Genomic DNA, 21,802 nt, shown 5'->3' with positions numbered 1-21,802 from the left:
AAGCTGAAGGATTTGCCTGACTGTCACTCATGTGCTCTAATGTCTTTGGTGCTCAGCCATTAGTGTTTAATATTGTGCCCTCTGCAGGTCGTATCTGCTCCATGAACAATGGTGGTTGTAGCCATATTTGTACTGATGAACCTTGGGGAACTCGATGCGTCTGTCCTGTTGGATATAAGCTTGCTCCCAATGGAATGGTCTGTGAAGGTGTGTGGGAGAGTTGCAATAACACGGTTTATTTTCCAATATTGATTTTTGTAGCAAGCATTGCATCTAGTGCCACATCACTAAAGTCAAGGTATAACAATATTGACAAACAGCTTTGTATTTGTCCATTTCAAAATCTTGACGCGAGTTTGTAAATCTGTTCGCAGATGTGGATGAATGTTCTTCACTTTTTGGTCCATGTGCGCATCACTGCACAAACACCATTGGATCCTACTATTGCCACTGCACAGAGGGTTTTAAACTTGAAGGCTCCACATGTCTGGCTTCAGGTGAGGCTTTGCCAAACTCACAATGCATATGATTGACATCCCCACACATGATGCATATTTTCTACCAAGTAGTTTCGTACCCACTTCAACTCATCTGAAGTCTGTTAAAGGACTGAGAAATACGCAACAGGATATTTTCAGACACTGAACATGCTGCACAAAATTGACAAGTGAGCTACTTGATCTTGTCATAATCTTAATTGTCCAATGTAAACCCATTCTGTATTAGGTTTCATCCTCTCAAAGGTTCAGCTTCTTGTTCGTTTTATCTTTGTTTGTTGCTATGGTGGCCTTTTTCAGAATTATTACATGCAAAAACATCCTCTTAACAAGCAGAAGGACCCATTTAAAATGTTTCTCACTATGTCCCCTCTGACTCCATCAGGAAATGCTACCCGATTGCTGATGGTGCAAAGGAACATAGTTGGACTGTTAAATGTAAAATCTCAGATGTTCGACAGCGTCGGGACTGCAGTGTTTGATCCAGTGGCCTTAGCATTTGATATTGCCAGAGGGTGGCACTACTGGGCTGATAGCTATGGTAACATTTACAAAAGTGATGGAAGTTTCAGCTGGACAGCTTATACTGGTAAGTTGGCCCAAAGACTTAATTCTTCTTTTTGTAAAAGTTTTTAATATTTCATCATCAAAGATGATGTATTCTGCTGGAATTATTCAAATTTCAAGCAGCAGATTTAAAAACATATCTAACAATGACTTTCTAAATTTTCAACAGGAGAGCCTGGAATCAAAGGTCTGGCCTGTGATTGGCTAAATGGATACCTGTTCTGGACCAATCAGAAGACTGAATCGATCTACATGCAAGCAGCTGATGGGAAAAGTTACACAACTCTGTTGAACAAAAATGTCAGGCCCTCAGAGTTGGTGCTTCTACCTACTGAGAGGTATGTTGGAGTGTTCTGTCCAGCAGAAATGACTGAATTGTTAACTCATATGTAAGAAGTGTTGTAAAAGGTTCTTTTTTTTTTTTCAATATAGTGTGGTTATAACTTTTTTGAGTGCAATAAATTTGAAAGCAGTGAGCCTTTAAAATATTGAGTATACTATTTATTGTTGCTTCTGTATGAAAACATTTTGAAATTGAACTGTTATAACAGCACCCAAATACATGACGATGAACTATTATTTTGTTAATGCGTATCAATTTCTCTGTGTCCCAGTCTGATGTTCTGGATGAATGACGGTCCGGGCGACAGAGCAACAATAGAGAAGTCCTGGATGGACGGATCAAATAGAAGCTCTCTGGCAGTCATCACTGTAGAGTCTGCCCACAGCCTGACTGCTGACGTAGCTGCCAGGAGGCTGTACTGGATCAGTGACTTCAAGAGGGTGAGTTTTAGATGGAAGCAGCGAGTTCAAACATATCCATAACACAAGCTGGTTGTATAAAATCAAACTGCACACATTTATACTTGCAGGGCTGGTAGGCTCATGCATGGGCTGAATAGAAACAAAGATATTGTTTGGTAAAGTTTTTCATGTTGAATGTTGCAGTAGGAGATACAGTTGTATGCAAACTCTTGGTTTCTCCATTTATCTATTTTAATTTACTGTTAAAGTAATTGCTTTTCCTAATTCAATTTTCCAAATTAAATGCTCTTAGACTGAATGCCAATCTCTTCTTGAATTGAAAGGGCATGCCAGCTGTCCTTGATGTGCTTACGTAAACACCTGAAAATGCCCACAAAAGGCCATGAGACTGAAGGGCCATATGCAAACCCATCCAGCATTCTTTTTAAGATGCTTTTAGTGCACTCGATTGTGGTGCGAGTACATGCGTGATTCTTTAAAAGCCCAAGGTTGGGAGAACCTGCACATGTGGAGGAACAGGGTTGTAATGTTGTATGGCTCCACAGTGCTGTCTCCAAATGCAAAGGTTAATGAGAAGAGCTCTCGGTAGCCTTAAGCGTTCAAATAGGCTGTCATCACTCTGCAAATAAATGTGCATGATCATGAAAGATTCATTCTCTCTGTAGGACATGATCTGCAGTATTTTGCAGCAATAGTAGATATGCCATTTTGTGAGCAGACCTTGGATGAAGAAAGGCCAATTTGGTGTATTAAAAAGTGTGGAACCCCTAATTGATTAATTAATTTAATGTTAAAGGGTTTTTGTACTTAATTTATTTTAGAATGACAAAATGATTTGTGAATTACCAAAAGTTATTTTACCATTACTGTAATTTTGTTTTATTTTATTGAACTGCACAACAGAAGACAACCCAAACCCCTATTTTGCTTAAACTTGTAAGCACTCAAATGTGTAATCCTGAGTATCTGCAGAGAAAACATTAGTGAATGTTACCGAACCCAAAAGTGCGTAAGTAGGACTTAATATTCGTGTTCTTCAGTCCATAGAGATGGTGAAGGTGGACGGGACTGGCCGTTACTCTTTTACTGGACTATTCAACAGGAGACCAGCTCTGGGCCTTGCTGTGTTTGAAAGTGTGTTCTATTGGGTTGACAACAAAGGACTGTGGCAGGTTGCACAAATCCAACCAACTCAAAGGAAATTTATCTTGAAAAGTAAACAGTCACCGTTGGCCATCTATCATGAGCTACAACAGCCTCAAGGTATGTTTTAGACTTAATGGTGGCCTGTGACTTGCTTCTAAATTGTCTGTCTGTTGCTATTTTAAATCTAATAAACCCAGTGACAATCTTAAATACAGTACCAATTTACAGTGCTTGAGGAATATTGTGCTGTTCAGTATGTAAAATGAATGGCATAAATAACTTTATACAGCATGGATGAAAAGAACAAGTTTTTTTTTTCCCCAAACGTCTTGAATATACATTCAGTGTAAATCCATATACTGTCATACTAGGGTCTTCTGCTTGTGTAAAGACTCCATGCCAACTCTGCCAGCTAACTAAAAGCAACCCTGCCGGATTCAGCTGTGCTTGTCCAGTCTCCAAAGTGCTGTTACCCGATGGGACTTGTGAATGTAAGTTTACCAAGTTTCGATAAATTTATGTTGATTTTTGTCTTCCACAAACTAAGTTTTTGAGATCACTTTATGGTCTCAAGGAAATTGTGGGTGTTTTTCTTTTTGCCTTCTCCCTCATCCAATCCATGGGATTGTGGTTTTGTTAAGATATAGAAATGGTTTTTCAAATTTCTTTTACCATTTATTTTAATTTCCCCCACACAGATCCACGTTTCATCTATGCTACCATTAAAACAATTAACTTGTTGGAGTTCAGAGGCAGAGAGTCTACTGACACGGAGCTGTTTACCACGGATGATGGAATCCTGTCCTTTGATCTGGACTGGTACAGAGACTGGCTGTACTGGACCAACCAAACTGGCCACATCCAACGCACCAGTCTAACCCAGGTCAAGACCGAGGTCATCCCAACACCTTTGCCGGGTTGGTGCTTTGAGTTTTCCTTTGTTTGAGGAGACACTTGGGCTGTGTTCACACTGCAAATAATAGTGGCCCAAATCTGACCCTCTGAACACCACAAATCATATTTAAAATGTTTTTTTCATTTAACGTCCATATTTCCGTAAACGCAGCATGCTGTGTGTGACGTCACGTCATCTTCTTTGCATGCGGGTCACTTCAGGGCAGTAGACTGTTCACACTTGAGTCTAATGGCTGTCGCTTTTAGATTATAGTGTGAACGATGCAAAAAAAAAAAGATGATCTTGGCAAAAAAAATTGGAATTGAGCATTAGAACCTGCAGTGTGAATGTAGCTTTAAATTTCTGTTTTAAAGTAATGGAGAAAGCTATATTTTTAATGTCTATTCAAGCTTTACCTTTTTCTTTGTGAGCTCATTATTCACTTTAACATTGCTAGAATGACTAATCACTCAACAGAGATGCAAGATGTGGATTTCAACAATTGTCTGTAATTATTTCAGTCAATTTAATTTTCTTTCATTGAATTGGTTTGCCTTATTTAATTTAGTTATCCTATTTTTTTTTTTGGTTTGTTTTTTAGTTTGTCTGATAAATGTGGACCAGAAGAGTGGAAACCTTTACTGGCTGTCATGTGACGAAAACAGCATTGGCACTACCACTGTTGGCAAAAACTACCCACAGCGGTTGTACCACACAACAAAGGAGATTCGCAACTTGTTTCTGGACTGGTTCAGGGGTGGGATATTCTGGCTGGAGGAAGAACGAATCTTCAGCATGGGAATGTTTGGAGGCAAAGCTAAAGAGCTGCTGCAAATAGCAGGAGGGGTCAGGGGCAACATCGCCTTTGACCTCAGGGCCAGTAGTCTGCTCTGGAACTCTGAAAGAGCAGGTTGGTGCCATCCAGAAATCAAATGCATTGAGATTGGTTATGCATGCTCAGAAGTGTATATTATGACAGCCTGACTGCTTGAAGGTTTAGGCATTTGCAAAGAAAATTTAAATGGCAAAAGGGTATAAACTGTAGACACTATGGATATAAAGCAGACTCTGGATGCAGGTTATACATATGAAGCTAAACGTTTTAAAATTTTAAGTTAAACAGATGGTTGATTGAATCTCTGCAAGAGCTCATTAAGTTTTATTCTGTAAACACTGCCTATATTTTGATTATTTGGTTGAGAAGAAAGGGTTTAGTTTCCCGCTATAGAAGCAAAATGCAAGTACGTTCTTACATTCATAGTATGCTATGTGCTAGTGATGAGTTTCATCACATAAAACTAAGTTAGGATGAGATGGTCTTTGGTTTTTGTAACATTTGAAGCTGTCTGTTTGGGGAGTTTGATAAATTACACCTTGATGTCTAGGCTGTTCATAACTGTTTGGATAAACCTGCCAACTACAACATGCTTAGTTTCACAATGGGTATGACATATCTGGGCATGGTACATAATTTCTGCACTTTTTTCAGGCCTGACAACAATGAGTTTGCTGCAAGAGAGAAGCCACCAAGCAGGAAAAAGATGGAACATTTCAGGCTCGGTCGTAGCTGCATTTGAGCCCTACCTGATGTCCATTTCTGCTGACGTAATGACTCTGTGGGATCGGCGTGATGGGAGCCCCATTCAAGATATAACTGTCAGAGGTCCTGTATCAAGTGTAATTCCTGCGCTTGGGGACATTGAAACAGGTCAGACATGGTTAATCTGTTAATAGTAGAAATGTGTCCTCAGTTGGATGCGGTTTATTTTTTCAGTAGAACACAAAGCTTTTCCCTGACATTCGTTTGGTTTGCATGAATCATTTGAAATTTTGAAGTGGTGCCATGGTCATTGTTTCCATCCACAGTAGCCATCATAAATTAACTGCAGTTCTTCCCATAGAACAAGAACCAAAAATATTAAACATCTGAAGTTAAAACAGCCAGCTTCAAGCTGACTTTTTAAAACAATGTCAAGCTTCAAAATAAGTTCAATAATCTTAAAGCAATTTGGAGGTGAGAGAATGGACAAGTTCAGTTTTACTTCATATTGATTCTATCATCATTTCTATCCATAGTTCCTGACACTCCAGTGTGCAATGTACCATCTATGTTGTGCCGACACTCATCAGTCTGCCTCCCACAAGCTCACATCTGTGACGGGAAGAGGGACTGTCCAGAGGGAGATGATGAGGAGGACTGTGTTGTCACATGTCCATCGAAAGGTAATGTCTATCTGACATAATGGACAGGGCAGCTCTACCTCCATGTGAGGAGTGAATGCTTTCACCACTGACATGTTGATAATGTTGTTTAAGATGTAATTTATGTTGGTGATAAGCTGTTCTTTTCTGGCCTTGATATGAATCACAGAGGATTTCATGTGCAAGGACCATAGCCATTGCATCCCTAGAAGCCTCGTATGTGACGGCCGCTCTCAGTGTCGTGATGGCTCCGATGAAGTTGACTGTACACTTGTAGCATCTCCGACAGTTCAGGCAAACATCCTGAAATGTCGCAGTGGCTCAAAACTATGCAAAGATGGCACAGAGTGTATTTTATACAGTCATGTGTGTGATGGTGAGAAGGACTGTAAGGATGGTTCTGATGAACTGGGATGTGGTGAGTGGGGTTTTTTAATTTTTTTTTTTTTTTTACATTTGTCATAACATTTAATTTAACCTCTTGGATTTAACTTCATACATTATGTTTCTACTTCATCTTTTAGACGACCCACAAGAAACGAGTGATATAAATCCAAATTTTGATCCATCCCATGAAGGGCCTCCTGCTCAGACTGTGCCAGGCTGCAGCAGCCCCTCTGTCCTCTGCCCTGCTTCCTCTGTACGCCTCTGCATTTCTCCACGCCAGTTTTGCAATGGCATTAAAGACTGTCCTGATGGCTTTGATGAAGAAGATTGCATTGAAACTTGTCATTCAAAAGGTAAGCCACATGTCAGGAATATGTTACAATCCCAAGTGTTTTGTCTTGTTATCTTGAGGCATTTTGAAAATGAACTGCGCGTAGATCTGACTCGCTCTTTGACTCGTATGATTAATATGGACCTCATTCTCGGCAATTTTCTTTTAGCCGATTTTCGCTGCAAAGACCGTCGGCGCTGCATATCGAAGAGTTTACTTTGTGATGGCCGTTCTCATTGCCACGATGGCTCTGATGAGGTTGGCTGTCCAAGTGTAGACTCGCATGCACCACAAAAAATCAACCTGAAATGTCGCTTTGGCTCCAAACCATGTGGGGATGGGACAGAATGTGTCCTCCTGAGCCACGTCTGTGATGGTGAGAGAGATTGCCAAGATGGATCAGATGAGGAAGAATGTGGTAAATATTTATCCTTAAATGTGGTTTTTACAATAGCAATGTAAATGTTGAGAATAAATGTGTTGCTGTACCTCTTCAGACAAGATGAAACACATTTTTGCCTTTCAAATCTGATGCAATTGGATTGTTGGATCTTCAAGGCACATAGCCATTTACTTTTTGAATGTTTAATTTAGCTACATTTCATCTTGTATAAACATTTAATTGTACAAAAAGAAATTGCTCTTTAGACTGAATGTGCTCATTTCACGAGATTGACACTGATATTGATACTTGATACTGAAAATGATCCTGTCTCTTCATATTTCTAGATGGTACAGGGAGTGTCACGACCATCCCTCCCACCAAACCAGCATGTACCAGGCCTTCATTTCAGTGTCCAGGCTCCTCTTTGTGCATCAACCCAACACAGATGTGTGATGGAAGGAGAGACTGTCCTGATGGATCTGATGAAAAGTGTGTGAAAAGATGTCCCTCTGCAAGTAAGCGGTTCGAGAATTTTATTACTACTCTAAATGTGATTTGATCTGAATTATTGGACAGTTACACAAAAGGTTAGCCGTTAAGCAGATGCTTCTATCCAGTGCAATATACAGAGGAGAAATAACGTTCAAGGTTGTGTATAGTAAGAAGTCTCATTAAGTTCTATATTGTATTTAAATGACAGGGTCCAAACAGAACAGGTACAGAAGTGCAAAGTGATTACTGGTTGGGCATGTAGGGATAGGTGTTTCTGGTAGTTTCTGGTCTTTAAGTGATTCTTAACATTAGAAGTGCGTCCCTGTTCTAATAACATTTCATGGCTAATTTCACTATCATGGAGCCACAAATGAAAACAGTCTGGAATGAGACTGCCCTGCGCATGAAGATGGCAATACAAGATGACAGCCCTGAGTGGAACATAGTGGTTGAGACAGAAGTATATCTTTCCTAATTAGCATGGCTTGATGCAAGCCCTGCAGTTACTTTGTAGACCATTATTAATGACTCTAATCTGATCTGAAGAGACGCAGGTAGCTGTGAACAAAGATGTGGGTCGAAATACCAGTAGTATTGATATGAAGTATACTGAGCAAACTGGGTACCGTTGACTTATGTCCGATATATCTTTCATCCTCCACAGCTGATTTCCGCTGCAAAGACCGTCTGAGCTGCATTTCAAAGAGCCAAATTTGTGATGGCCGCTCTCATTGCAACGATGGTTCAGATGAGGTTGACTGTGCAGATGTAGCTCCTCCTACAATTCTGACAAAGGTTCTGAAATGTCGCTTTGGCTCCAGGCTGTGTCAAGATGAGACTGCATGTGTGCTCTTGAGTCATATTTGTGATGGAGAGAGAGACTGTGAAGATGGATCAGATGAGGAAGGCTGTAGTGAGTATTTATAAAAAGGGTGTTTGTTTTTGTTTTTTCCATATAATTTGACAATGATATTCTGATGTATATTTTGAACCTCTGTGGCTCTGTCATATTTCTAGATGTTGAAAAGAGTGCTGCTACTGAAAATGAGATCGGGAATGGATCTCCTGCACCCATCCAGCAGTTTTCTCAGCCTCCCACCAAACCACCGTGCACCAGCCCTTCAGTTCAGTGTCCAGGCTCCTCTTTATGCATCAAGCCAACACAGATGTGTGATGGAAAGAGAGACTGTCCTGATGGGTCAGATGAAAAGTGTGTGGAAAGATGTCCCTCTGAAAGTAAGTTAGTTGAGCATGCATTGGCCACTGCATTAGTTTTGTGTGATCTCCAGCATTAAAAGGATGACCATTTTTTTTCTCTATTCTTTTTTTTTTTTTTTTTTTTTTTCCCTACAAATGTCACTGTGCATTAATGAAAATGGGAACTAAATATTGAAGTGAATTGTAAGCATCTTGAGTAATTTGGACGTAGTTAAACCTTTTTCTTTGTTAATATTCTTTCACATAGCTGATTTCCGTTGCGAAGACCAGCGAAGCTGTGTCTCAAAGACTCTAGTTTGTGACGGCCGCTCTCATTGCAACGATGGCTCAGATGAGGTTGACTGTCCGACTGTAGCACCACATGTTGCTCAAAAAGGAGAAATGAAATGTCGCTTTGGGTCCAGACTTTGTCGAGACGGGACAGCATGTGTCCTGCTGAGTCACGTTTGTGATGGAGAGAGAGACTGTGAAGATGGATCAGATGAGGAAGGCTGTAGTGAGTATTTATAATTTATAAAAAGGGTGTTTGTTGTTTTGTTTTTTCCATGTAATTTGACAATGGTATTCTGATGTATTTTTTTAACCTCTGTGGCTCTGTCATATTTCTAGATGTTGAAAAGAGTGCTGCTACTGAAAATGAGATCATGAATGGATCTCCTGCACCCATCCAGCAGTTTTCTCAGCCTCCCACCAAACCACCGTGCACCAGCCCTTCAGTTCAGTGTCCAGGCTCCTCTTTATGCATCAAGCCAACACAGATGTGTGATGGAAAGAGAGACTGTCCCGATGGGTCAGATGAAAAGTGTGTGGAAAGATGTCTCTCTGAAAGTAAGTTAGTTGAGCATGCATTGGCCACTGCATTAGTTTTGTGTGATCTCCAGCATTAAATGGATGACAATTTTCTTTTCTCTATATTCTTTTTTTTTTCCTACAAATGTCACTGTGCATTAATGAAAATGGGAACTAAATATTGAAGTGAATTGTAAGCATCTTGAGTAACTTGGACATAGTTAAACCTTTTTTTCTTTTTTTTTCTTTGTTAATATTCTTTCACATAGCTGATTTCCGTTGCAAAGACCGGCGAAGCTGTGTCTCAAAGACTCTAGTTTGTGACGGCCGCTCTCATTGCAACGATGGCTCAGATGAGGTTGACTGTCCGACTGTAGCACCACATGTTGCTCAAAAAGGAGAAATGAAATGTCGCTTTGGGTCCAGACTTTGTCGAGACGGGACAGCATGTGTCCTGCTGAGTCACGTTTGTGATGGAGAGAGAGACTGTGAAGATGGATCAGATGAGGAAGGCTGTAGTGAGTATTTATAAAAAAGGGTGTTTGTTGTTTTGTTTTTTCCATGTAATTTGACAATGATTCTGATGTATATTTTGAACCTCTGTGGCTCTGTCATATTTCTAGATGTCGAAAAGAGTGCTGCTACTGAAAATGAGATCATGAATGAATCTCCTGCACCCATCCAGCAGTTTTCTCAGCCTCCCACCAAACCACCGTGCACCAGCCCTTCAGTTCAGTGTCCAGGCTCCTCTTTATGCATCAAGCCAACACAGATGTGTGATGGAAAGAGAGACTGTCCCGATGGGTCAGATGAAAAGTGTGTGGAAAAATGTCCCACTGCGAGTAAGTTTTTGGCGGATGTAATCACCATTTGAAACTGTTTTTCTATCCAGCATGTCACTGAAGAAAAGTGGAAAATAATACTGAGCAAATTGGAAATTGTTCCACTCCCACTATTTTTGACTATCCACAGGTGACTATCGCTGCAAAGACCGTCGAAGCTGTGTCTCAAAGAGCCAAGTTTGCGACGGCCGTTCTCATTGCAACGATGGCTCAGATGAGGTTGGCTGTGTAAGCATATCTCTTCCTGCTGCCCAAACTACTGTCTTGAAATGTCGCATGGGCTCCAGGCGGTGTCGAGATGGGACAGAATGTGTCCTCTTCAGTCATGTCTGTGATGGAGAGAGAGACTGTCTAGATGGATCAGATGAGGAAGGATGTGGTGAATATTTATTTTTTTGTTTTAATCATTATTTTCAAGACAAGCAAATTGTCATTCTTATAAAAATTCTGATTTATTAAAAAAGATTTGAAAAAAAGATGGAATTTTTTTTTTAATTTTAAGAAAATGGAATTTTTATATTGTGTTTGTTAATTTGACTTTTTGACAGTTTAGAACTTTTCTGCACATTAGTGTCATTTCTAGATTCCACAGAGAGTGCAACATCCATCCCTCCCACCAAGCCTCCATGTACCAGCCCTTCTGTTCAGTGCGCAGGTTCCTCTTTGTGCATCAAGCCAGTACAAATGTGTGACGGTAAAAGGGACTGCCCTGATGGATCTGATGAAAAGTGTGTGAGAAGATGCCCCTTTGAGAGTAAGTCAGTTAAAGTATGTAACCCACAACTGCAGTCAATTTCTGTCACACCTCTGGTGCCATATCAATACTTTTTTTTTTGTTTTGTTGTTTTTTAGGTTTTCCTTCCATTTCTTCCTATTTTACTTGATGTAGTCACTTTAATCCCTTTCTCAAGGATGAACTGATTAAATATTTAGTGCATAACTGTCACCACAGTGTTTTGCTGTAACTTAAGAATTCATGTTTGAAACATTTACACAAATGCAATGAAATTAATTGTCCTGGTTAAACTTTTTTTTTAAATAGTGTTTTGTCTAAATTAAGTTTCTTATAAAAGTAGAGTCTAGAGCTAGCAATTAACATTAAAATCTTACCCGTTGAATAAATTTGAGTTGTATAGAGCTAATATTTTACCCTCCACAGCTGACTTCCGCTGCAAAGATCGTCGAAGCTGTGTCTCCAAGAGCCAAGTTTGTGATGGTCGCTCTCATTGCAATGATGGTTCTGATGAGGTTGACTGTCCAGTTGTAGCGCCTCTTGCAGATCAGAATGTCTTGAAATGTCGCATGGGCTCCAGGCTCTGTCAAGATGGGACAGAATGTGTCCTCTACAGTCATGTCTGTGATGGTGAGAGAGACTGTGGAGATGGATCAGATGAGGAAGGATGTGGTGAGTTTCATTTAAACAAATAAAAAATAAAGTTGACTTGAAATGATTAGGAAACTGTTATAATCCAGTCACTGGTGAAATGAGCAAAACTTCTCAAATTTCTGCAAAAACAGTGTTTTTAAGTTTAGTTTTATACTTGTTAAAGTGTGTGAGAACTCCATGACTTTTTATGCTGAGAATCTTCAGCACATGCTTGTTAAAGCAATAGGTCAATTTTATACTCCAACCAACACACATTGTTTTAAAATGGAACTTAAAAGTACATAAACTCTTGCATTGAATTTTCAGCTACAGAGGTGAACAAAGAACCCTCTTCACCTACCAAGCTATCCTGTAGCTTCCCATCAGTTCTGTGTCCAGACTCTGCTGTATGCATAAGCCCAACACAGATATGTGATGGAATAAGAGACTGCCCTGATGGATCTGATGAGAACTGTGTGAAAAAGTGTGCTGATAAGAGTAAGTACTTTCTTTTCTTTTCTTTTTTTTGTTCCTCTAATCAGCTTGGTTTTTTTTGGGTTTTTTTTTAATAAATTGAATGCCTTCCTCCATAGATGACTTCCTCTGCCGGGATCGTAGGAGCTGCATCTCTAAGAGTTTGGTTTGTGATGGACGCTCTCACTGCCACGATGGCTCTGATGAGGTCAACTGCCCAAGTGTAACTACTCCTGCGCCTCAAGCTAATGTCTTGAAATGCCGCTTGGGTTCAAGACCATGCAGTGATGGCAAAGAGTGTGTTTTAAACAGCCACATATGTGATGGGGAGAATGACTGTATAGATGGATCTGATGAACGAGGATGCCAAGAAACCTGCAAAAAAGGTTTTGACTGAAAACTCAAACTTTTGATTCAATCTTGGTTTTCTGTTTTCGCTTTTTTAACAAGTTTGAAAAGCTGCTTTAAAAACCCTAGATAGACCCTGATGTATGTTTTTCTGTTACCTTTTATCCACTGTGCAGAGTAACTGTCAATCGGCAAACAAACCTTTGCATCGTTGAGTACATTGATGATCAGCCTTAATTTCACTGTTTCACCTGTTTCACTGAGGTATTTGTACCCTTTGACCATAATCCACGCTAGGTGAGTTTCAATGTGCCCACGGGAAAATGTGCATCCCTGAGGCTGAGGTGTGTGATGGGAAGTCCCAGTGTCAGGACCGGTCTGACGAACTCGACTGTTGGGAACAAACAAAGAGCTGTGAGCACCGCTGTATTGACGGCAAACGCTGTATCCCAAAGAAATTTCTGTGTGATGGCGAAAAGGACTGCCCGGATGGCACAGATGAAATGGGCTGTGGTAAGTTCCCTGAGCTGATTGTCCTGACACTGGGTAATCAACCTGTCCACTGTTTTCATGAGTTGGCCTCTCCATCTTTAGACTCCAGTACCACAACAGGATCTCCCATTCTCGCCACCACGTCAGCTTGCGTCACTCCGTCAGTTCTTTGTCCAGGTTCATCACTGTGTATCTCTCAGAATCAACTGTGTGATGGTCAAATGGACTGTCCCAATGGATTTGATGAGAAGGACTGTTTGGACCGATGTGAAAACCCAGGTAAATCCAGAAATTAGCTTGAGGCACAAGTGATAATAACTGTATTCAGCAAACTGATGTGCTGCAACAAGCTTCTAAAATCTTGTGAGTAATGTCAGGATAGATATTTCCATAAAGCCTGCACTAGTATGTCGACTTCTCCATGCTCTGAAAATGTGCAGGATTTTTATTTTTTAAATAAATAAATTAATTAATACAATTTCCCTCATCAGATGACTTCCTGTGCAGTGACCAGAGGAAGTGTGTCCCAAGAATGCATGTGTGCGATGGTCGCGCCCACTGTCCCGACGGCTCAGATGAGAAGCAGTGCCAATCATTACATCCTACTCCCACTTGTAAGCCAAGAGAAATGCAATAAAGCAACAAAATTTTTAAGTAGTAAATAAATGTAAATATTTTTTTATCCTTGCCACCACACTAGCTGTTGTGAAAATTAAACAATTAATGACTTGCCAGTAATGACAGCCAGTAACCTCCACTCACTTGTACAAATACTGATTTCAGTAACTACCAAACACAACAATTTTGATCTTTCAGTGATGCCTCATTAAGTTCAACCAAACCACTCAATGTCTTTTCATTTACCCCAAATTAAATTTGAAGCCGGTTGCTCTTATGACATATTTGATGCATATACATTTTTATTTTATTTTTTTCTCCCTGCAAAGCCACCAGCAACACTAGGTCAGGTCCGCTGAGGTGCATTCAAGGTTTCAAGGCATGTAAAGACGGCTTGGAGTGTGTAATGTACAGTCATGTGTGTGATGGAGAGCCGGACTGCAAGGATGGATCCGATGAAGAAGGATGTCGGAGTCGGTGCAATGCAGGTTTGTTTGACATTTGAGCTAAGGGAAAAGGTTTTTAAAAAGGTAAATGGAGCAACCGTTATGATCTGGATTGTCAGAGTTGGATCAAAGACAAAAAGGGGTGTGGGGAATGGGTTCTCTTACCATGTCAAATAAGTTGACAGTTGTATCAACTTCAAAGAGAAAAAAAAAACTCTTAATGTTCTGTTCAGGTGAGTTCCAGTGTGCACATGGGAATAGATGCATACCATCAGAGCAGGTGTGTGATGCACAGAATGACTGTCAGGATCGATCCGATGAAATTGACTGCTCAAGTCTGACTGAGGGCTGCCATCAGCGCTGTGACAACAACACTCGCTGCATTCCAAAGACTTTCCTGTGTGATGGTGAGAGGGACTGCGCTGATGGGTCGGATGAAGTGAAGTGTGGTGGGTGAATTTCATTTGTCATTTCCCAAGTGACTTTCAGCACCACAGACATGTTCACACATCAGATAATGCATATTTCTGCTTTCCTATGTTCAGGTTTGGTGGCCTGTGCATTGCATCAGTATCGCTGTGCTAGTGGACAATGTGTGTCCGAGGCTCTGAGATGTGATGGATACCCTGACTGCAGTGACCGGTCGGATGAGGTGTACTGCAGAAAACCCCCTCGCTGCCCAGCACAGCTCCAATGCCCACACAGCCATGAGTGCTTGCAGAAGGAGTGGTTCTGTGATGGTGAAGCAGACTGCAAAGATGGCTCAGATGAGAAGGTGAGGACATAACTGGGGGGGACTTGTCTTAAGCAGTGGAAAAGGAGGTAATGACCTGTCAGAAGTTTTGAAAATTTGTGAACATACTGTAACTGTCATAGCTTTTTTCTAGAACTGCAACACTCCTCCAGCAAAGTGTCGGCAATACCAGTGGCAGTGTGGAGACTATCGGTGCATTCCTCTGTCCTGGAGGTGTGATGGGACAGAGGACTGTGATGATGGCGTAGATGAGGACAAGTGTGAGCATGTTTATTTTTAATCACCACTCATCTTCATTCTTTGAACAGTGCCTTCTATGACATTTAAATGTAGAGATTGGCATATTATCAGTTTAAATGTTTCTATCACTGTAAAATGTATTTGAATCACAGTGAAAGGTATCTGTACCTAAATGAATCTGTGCACCTGTCTTAACAGGTACCCAGAAAAAATGCCCTGTTCACCTTTATCAGTGTGGTAGTGGAGAGTGTGTGGACCGCAGCCTTGTGTGTAATGGCCTCATAAACTGTGCTGATAGCTCAGATGAAGGTGTTGGATGTTCTCACCGCAACTGCTCCAGCCCTTCAGCTCCCCAGTGCGATCAACACTGTGTCAGCACCCCAAATGGACCAGTAAGTGCTGGATTGATGTGTCTGGTTGGTTTTCTCTCCAAAGTGCTTTGTACTGCTTTCTTGCAAACACAACTTAAGTTCTTTTATTTTTTATTTTTTTCCAGAGGTGTTACTGCACTGCAGGTTTCATGTCACAGTCCATTACTGAATCCTGTGTGGATGTTGACGAGTGCAAGTCTGTATCAAGTGCTGTATGCAAACACACTTGCCTGAACACCCGTGGATCCTACAGCTGTCATTGCCACCCTGGCTTCTACCTGGAGCCGGACAGCAAAAGCTGCAAGACAAAAGGTGCAGTTGGACTAGACAAAACCTCCAGTTTGAGGAAAAATCAAGTTGTGTTCTACTATGACACGTGACAGTGTACGTCTTGACTGAGCACTACCAAGATACCGGTAATACATTCATTATGATAGATGACAATTCCTAAGCCTCAATGCAGAGTTAGGAGTTTATATCAATAACTTAAAAAAAAATCCAACAATTTCAACATGAAAGTACTGTTTTTTTAAAAATAAATGAATAAATTATTACAAAAGGTAAAAATAGTGTCTAAATACTACTTGCTCTGCTGGGTAAAAATATTCTTTAAATGTATATTCTTTTAAATCTTTAAGTTTTCTTTTTGTAATCCGTGGAGTACAAAGAAATCGATGCCTGACCTTCTAGGTTGTACTTTCCCTGGTCGTTTCTAATATTGCAGTTTGATTTAAAGGTATTTACCCAAAGTTCAGTTGCTCCTTGCAGAGTAACCAACAGCCATGAATTTAAAGAGACAGTTCAACAAATCTTTGTTTTTCTTTGTCTTTGTCTGTTTTAAAGGTGTCATTTTCTTGGGTTAAAACCCCATTTGTTTCTGTCATGATGCAAATATGATTATTTTATTTTAAACCACTGAGCAACAACTTTGGAAAATCAACCTTGTCAAACTGACTAGGTGACTGTTTAAACTTGACACAGGAACATAAAAGGACACAAATCTAGAGCAAGGAACTGTGGTATTCACTAAGCCGATAACAACTTGTGGTCATGTTTCCATCTCTAGATGAGCCTTTGCTTCTGGCGTCGGTGCAGTCCGAACTGTTAATACTTGGAGTCCAGAGTGGCAACTTGCAGCTTCTCTCCTCTGTTAATCGGCCAGTCTTCTCTTTGGACTATCACTGGGCTCAGCAGAGAGTTTACTGGCTGAGCCCCTACTACCAGAGCATCCGCTGGACTGACATGAAAAACTCAAACAAAGGGACACTGATTAAAGGTACAGCTGTTTTCAAGAGGGTTTTTTTTTAATTGAATCAAGTGTACTTGATTATAGTCTTAAAATTCATTTAAGTCTGTAATATAACCTGCATTTATGGCTTTGTAATCTTTTTATAGGTGTGAAGTCTGATTCCATTGCAGTGGACTGGGTTGGTAAGAATCTGTACTGGGTGGATGGACTGGTTGGACAGATTCTGGCAGTGAAACTTAGCAATACCATGGTTAGATCTCAGGACTACACAGTGGTTCTGGGTGAAAACCTAGAGCAGCCAAGCTCACTGGTCCTGCTGCCAGACAGAGGGTAAGGTCTTGGATGGTTGTAAAGAAAGGTGGTGAGCAGAGGAGGGGTTATGAACTGAAATATTTTCAGCACAAAAATCGATGTTTTTAGGTTGATGCTTTGGTCAGAGATGGGCAGCACCCCACAGATCGAGCAGTCTGGGATGGACGGCTCGCAGAGGAAGGTTGTGGTGAGCCGTGACTTGAGATGGCCAGTCAGTCTGGCCTATGACCCCTTGGATAACAGGGTGTACTGGGCAGATGAGAAGTTGCGCTGCATAGGCTCTGCATCTCTGGATGGAGACAACATTAAGGTGAACAAAAATTAATCATGAGCTGCAAAGCAAAGGTCCATTTACTTCAAATGGTCATGTTTGTTCAAATAGTTTATTTAGTAATATTTCACATTTGAAAGATGTTGTACATTATAACGATGGTGATGGTCTTTTTTTCCCCACTAGATCCTCCAGTTGGCAGAAACTCCAAGCCCTTTCTCAGTGGCAGTCTTCAATGCTCGCGTTTTCTGGTCTGATACAAAGGGAAGAACTGTCCGCTCGGCTGACAAAAGGACTGGGAAAGATCAAAAGGTTCTTCTTAAGAGACCTGGGCAGCCATTTGGATTGAAAGTGAGTCTCTGTCTTCTAAATGGTCTGGCATTCCTTCCCTAATTGTCTTAAATTGTGAGAGGTTAACTTGTAATTAAATTGTTTTGTGTCAAAACTATTTCACTTAGATTTAAGACTCACTACCACAGCTATGAGCCTTAACTTTCATATTCCTTATCTCCTTAGCTGATGCATGCCCTCTCCCAGCCAGCAGTATACAGCCCGTGTGAGTATCTACGCTGCTCCCATCTCTGCCTTTTGGCCCCAACAAAAAGACGAACATCTGGAGCCGCAGGGTCTCCAACAGCACCTGCTGCAGTTTGTCGATGCCCAAAGGGGCTTTTACTTTCACAGGATAAGATCACCTGCTCTCTGCCTGAGGAGTCATCTTTTATCCTCCTCTTGTCTTATAATACAGTCCATCAGGTGAGTGGTCTGCTAAGACTAGACTTTCTACAGACAGTTGATCCTTCCAAATACTTCTCAGCAAAAATTAAGAACCTAATTAATCCTTTCTGGTTTTGGTTAATGCACCTGTTTACGTTTGCTCATTTCTTTCATTTGTAGATTTACTTACGCTCTATGCGTCGTGATGGTGTTGCTCTGAAAAAAATGCCAAAAGGACGAGATTTTGCCCTCCCTGGAGTTAAAGAACCCATGGGGCTAGACCTTTCCATCCCAGAGCTTTCTCTGTTTGTGGCTAATTCAAGACAAGGATCTGTGGATGAGCTGAGACTTAGCAACTCTGGGTCAAAACCGGGACTCGAACTCGCTAGACACATTTTAAAGCTACAGGTATGCACAACTTTCATAGAAAATGGTAGGTTCCACAGTATTGGAAAGGACATAATTGTACTCTTCTGGAGTAGTTTTCATTGATTGTTTTTTTTTTTTTTTTAAATAAATTGACAAATCAGCTTCCCACATAATCTAACTTCATGGTAGGATTTTAATTCTTGACGTGTTCCATTCTTGAAGGATGATTCAGTCACAGCTTTGGCAGTTGACTGGGTGACCTCCAACCTCTACTGGAGCAGCAATGAGCGGCCCGATATCCATGTGACATCGCATTATGATGGCCACACCACCTCACTGCTTCAAGGATCTCTGATGGTGAAGAAGCACTGCTCACATTTACTCTTAAGTTGATCTGTCATCCTTTTTGCTTCTGACAAAGGGCCCTTTCCTGGATAGTCTCGTATGTGATATTGCCCTAACACATATTGTAACATACAGAATAGTTTAAAGGCCTACACGGTTGCTTTTTCTTTCTTTAATGATCTGGATTAAATGTTTCTTGGGCTGTTGGGTGAAATAAAAATGCATCAAAATTTGGTAAGAGTATTGTGGATCATGTTTCTTTCCAGGGCACCACATCCATTTCACTGCATCCTCCCTCAGGCAGACTTTGTTACACTGCAATAGTAAATGAGAGTGGAAAGAGCCAAACAGAGGTGGATTGTGCCTGGATGGATGGCCGTAACAAAGCAGTACTGTGGAGAAAGTCGAGAATACCCCTCTCCCTGGTCTTCTCCAATAAGGGAACTGTCATCTACTGGGCTGATGCTGGTGAAAAATTTAAAATCTTAATGCTTATATATAATATTTTCACTTGTTTTGCTTCTATATAAACTGAATAACTTTTCTCAGGTGAAGGGGTAATCAGCTCTATAGGAGTGGATGGATCAGGATATAAAGAGTACAAAACGGGGCCCAATTTGCTCATCTCTTTCACGTGTATTGAAAATATGCTCTTTTGGGTCACTCAAGACAAAGGTAAGGACCAAACATGGCTACTGTCAAGTGTGATACCTCTGTCTAGATGCCACATTAAACACTTGGCAGTAGTTTTGACCAGTGGGAAGAGGGCTTAATGTGACCATGTGTTTTTACAATAAGGACTATCTGGCTTTTGAGAACATTTAAAGGAAAATGTAAAATTGGAATTCAGTCAGAGGGCTCTGCAAGAGTAAATCTGTTATTTTTTTATGTAAAAATGTTATTAGGCAAGTGGTCTGCAGCAGCCCATGACAAAAGTGCATTCTAGTAATCTGTTCAGAGCTGAGACGGCTAGTCTTTAATCTGCCTTTCTCCCCTCCAGACAGCAGATGGCAACACAGGCTATCGTAGCAAACTGAGTATTGAATCAGCCTTTTGTTCGGCAATCTGTTCAGTCTCTATTGAGCCTGTGTTGTCTTTCAGATTTTTATCTTTGAAGTCATATGAGAAACCACACATGCATGCTTCTTGCTACCCAGTTGCCCCTGATTTTTCAAATGTACATACTACTTGATCAGCATTGTTTTTCTTGATTTAAGTAAATGTTGTTTTTCAACCTGTGTAGATGTAACCAAGATATGGTTTAGTGACGGCATCCAGCCTAAACAGCTGTGGTTTGAGACAAAGACCAGTGTGGTGGAAGTCAGAGCCTACAATAACGATAGCCAGTCTGGTAGGTATCTTTGTCAAAAAATTCACGAGACATGATCATTTCAACACTTCTGGAAATAGAGAATATGACCACAGACAATAGGGGATTTACTAATTTGTCCAGCTGTAGTCTTCAATAAGCAGCATTAGGTTAACATTGTAATTGGCAGTCTGGAAAGGTTGCAACACTCCCAATCAAGTTGAAACTGAACATATTATAGAAGAGGTAAGACTTCTGAGGGTAAAGTCACTGATGACCACTAGATGAAAGGCAAATCATGACAGTATATACAAAAGGCTAGACTAGTATTTGAATATGGAGAAGGAACAGAAGAAAACAACAATTAGAGAAATTAGTTGGATCACATTACACACGGTGTAATTAAACACAAATTTAAACCACAAAGCAATAGCACAGCTGGACCCGTTCTTGAGTTAAGCCACAGAACCAAGTTCAGTCTGTTGATTTCAGGCTGTGTGCTGGATCAAACGAGTTTATGAAACTGCTCCAACTGCTTTGGCCTATAGGTAATCTGAAATGGTTCACAAAAATCAATAGTGGGTAAAGGATACAACTGACCAGTAAATGCTTGTAGCTGATATGTTCTAAATGTTTGGATGTGACTGCTATTTAAAGAAGCATAACTCTGTGTACATTCTCATGCTGATAATGCAGTTAAGGAAGTGTTGCAGTGTTTACAGTGAGGGAATATGAGTTGTAACAACAGTAATGCAACATATACAATACATTTGTATGGAGCTCTTTCAGGAACTGTTTTGGCTTTTCAAGCAGGTGGTTAAACACTTCCACAACCACTCAGATGTGCAGGCATCCTGTGGAGTCTGTTGGGTGTGTGGCTGGTAAAACTGTGAAGGTGGCTTTTCAACACTGAAATCCTCTTTGTAGCAATAATGGGTTAATTCCTGCCCAGGTTTGTATAACCAGCAGACTTGTTGCATGCTGTCAGTTTCATTTGTTAAAGCAAATCAGTTAGTTCATCAAACCATATGCTTATATTTTCACCTTTTCTCTCTTCTGAACGAAGGGAAACTGAAGTACGTTATCAGATACTGCAACCACAGAATGAAAAGGCTCACTTAGACTCTGTTTGAGCTGAATAGACGGCAGAGTGATGCGATACCTGCAGGGACTTGGCAAGCTGTGAGATCCAATACTGTTGTATGCTGCTGGGAAAAAAATGAATGGAGCTCTAATGCAAGCTCAAGACTCAAATGGCAATCCCTCCTTTTCTCTTCACCTTTTAGTCGAACCACTCTTGTAGTCAACGTATACATGTGGAAACAATTTGTTTCAGATAAGTGTTTAAGTGCATTTAGTCTTGTATGACCATACCCATGGATACCATGTGTACAAGGTATGTGTGCACAGATTATTTGGGTGTGACTGAAATCCATAAGTTATGCAATTCTGTAAACCCAGTAACAAAGCTGTTTATAGCCATAGTTTGGATATACACAGCAATGAGCACACAAACATTGAGAATCTTGTGTGAATCTGAGACAATCTACTATATTAACCTTGTGTTGGTTGTCTAATGAAAAATTTAGTCTGCAACATTGTTAT

General features: G+C 40.6%; 2 protein-coding genes and 1 long non-coding RNA gene across 3 annotated transcripts in view; 2 read left to right on the top strand and 1 right to left on the bottom strand.

Moving 5' to 3' along the window:
- The window catches only part of LOC140277444 (cytochrome P450 26B1-like), a 452,169-nt gene that overhangs the window by 289,853 nt on the left and 140,514 nt on the right, over positions 1 to 21,802 (bottom strand). The window lies entirely within an intron of this gene.
- On the top strand, positions 13,028 to 18,454 carry LOC140277513 (uncharacterized). Its single transcript, XM_072372581.1, has 15 exons — positions 13,028 to 13,217; positions 13,299 to 13,475; positions 13,688 to 13,810; positions 14,144 to 14,302; positions 14,494 to 14,709; positions 14,806 to 15,035; positions 15,148 to 15,274; positions 15,453 to 15,646; positions 15,751 to 15,942; positions 16,697 to 16,901; positions 17,021 to 17,204; positions 17,295 to 17,496; positions 17,644 to 17,808; positions 17,974 to 18,213; positions 18,410 to 18,454. The coding sequence occupies exons 1-15, from the start codon at positions 13,028 to 13,030 to the stop codon at positions 18,452 to 18,454; spliced, it is 2,649 nt and encodes an 882-aa protein (XP_072228682.1).
- LOC140277168 (uncharacterized) lies at positions 18,504 to 19,267 on the top strand. The gene is made up of 3 exons (XR_011909073.1): positions 18,504 to 18,582; positions 18,766 to 18,900; positions 19,155 to 19,267. It is a non-coding gene; the product is annotated as an uncharacterized lncRNA (long non-coding RNA).

This window comes from Leuresthes tenuis, unplaced genomic scaffold, assembly GCF_036924035.1.
Source record: "Leuresthes tenuis unplaced genomic scaffold, fLeuTen1.0.hap1 SCAF_19, whole genome shotgun sequence".
Taxonomy (NCBI): Eukaryota; Metazoa; Chordata; class Actinopteri; order Atheriniformes; family Atherinopsidae; genus Leuresthes; species Leuresthes tenuis.
This window is presented reverse-complemented; position numbering and strand designations above follow the sequence as displayed.

Excerpts from the sequence above, each read along its gene's own strand:
- LOC140277513 (XM_072372581.1), top strand. The coding sequence starts at position 13,028 with ATGTGCATCCCTGAGGCTGAGGTGTGTGATGGGAAGTCCCAGTGTCAG. Across the intron at positions 13,476-13,687 it reads GGACCGATGTGAAAACCCAG|ATGACTTCCTGTGCAGTGAC; the intron begins GTAAATCCAGAA and ends TTCCCTCATCAG. Across the intron at positions 15,943-16,696 it reads GCTGCAAGACAAAAGGTGCA|CCTTTGCTTCTGGCGTCGGT; the intron begins GTTGGACTAGAC and ends TCTCTAGATGAG.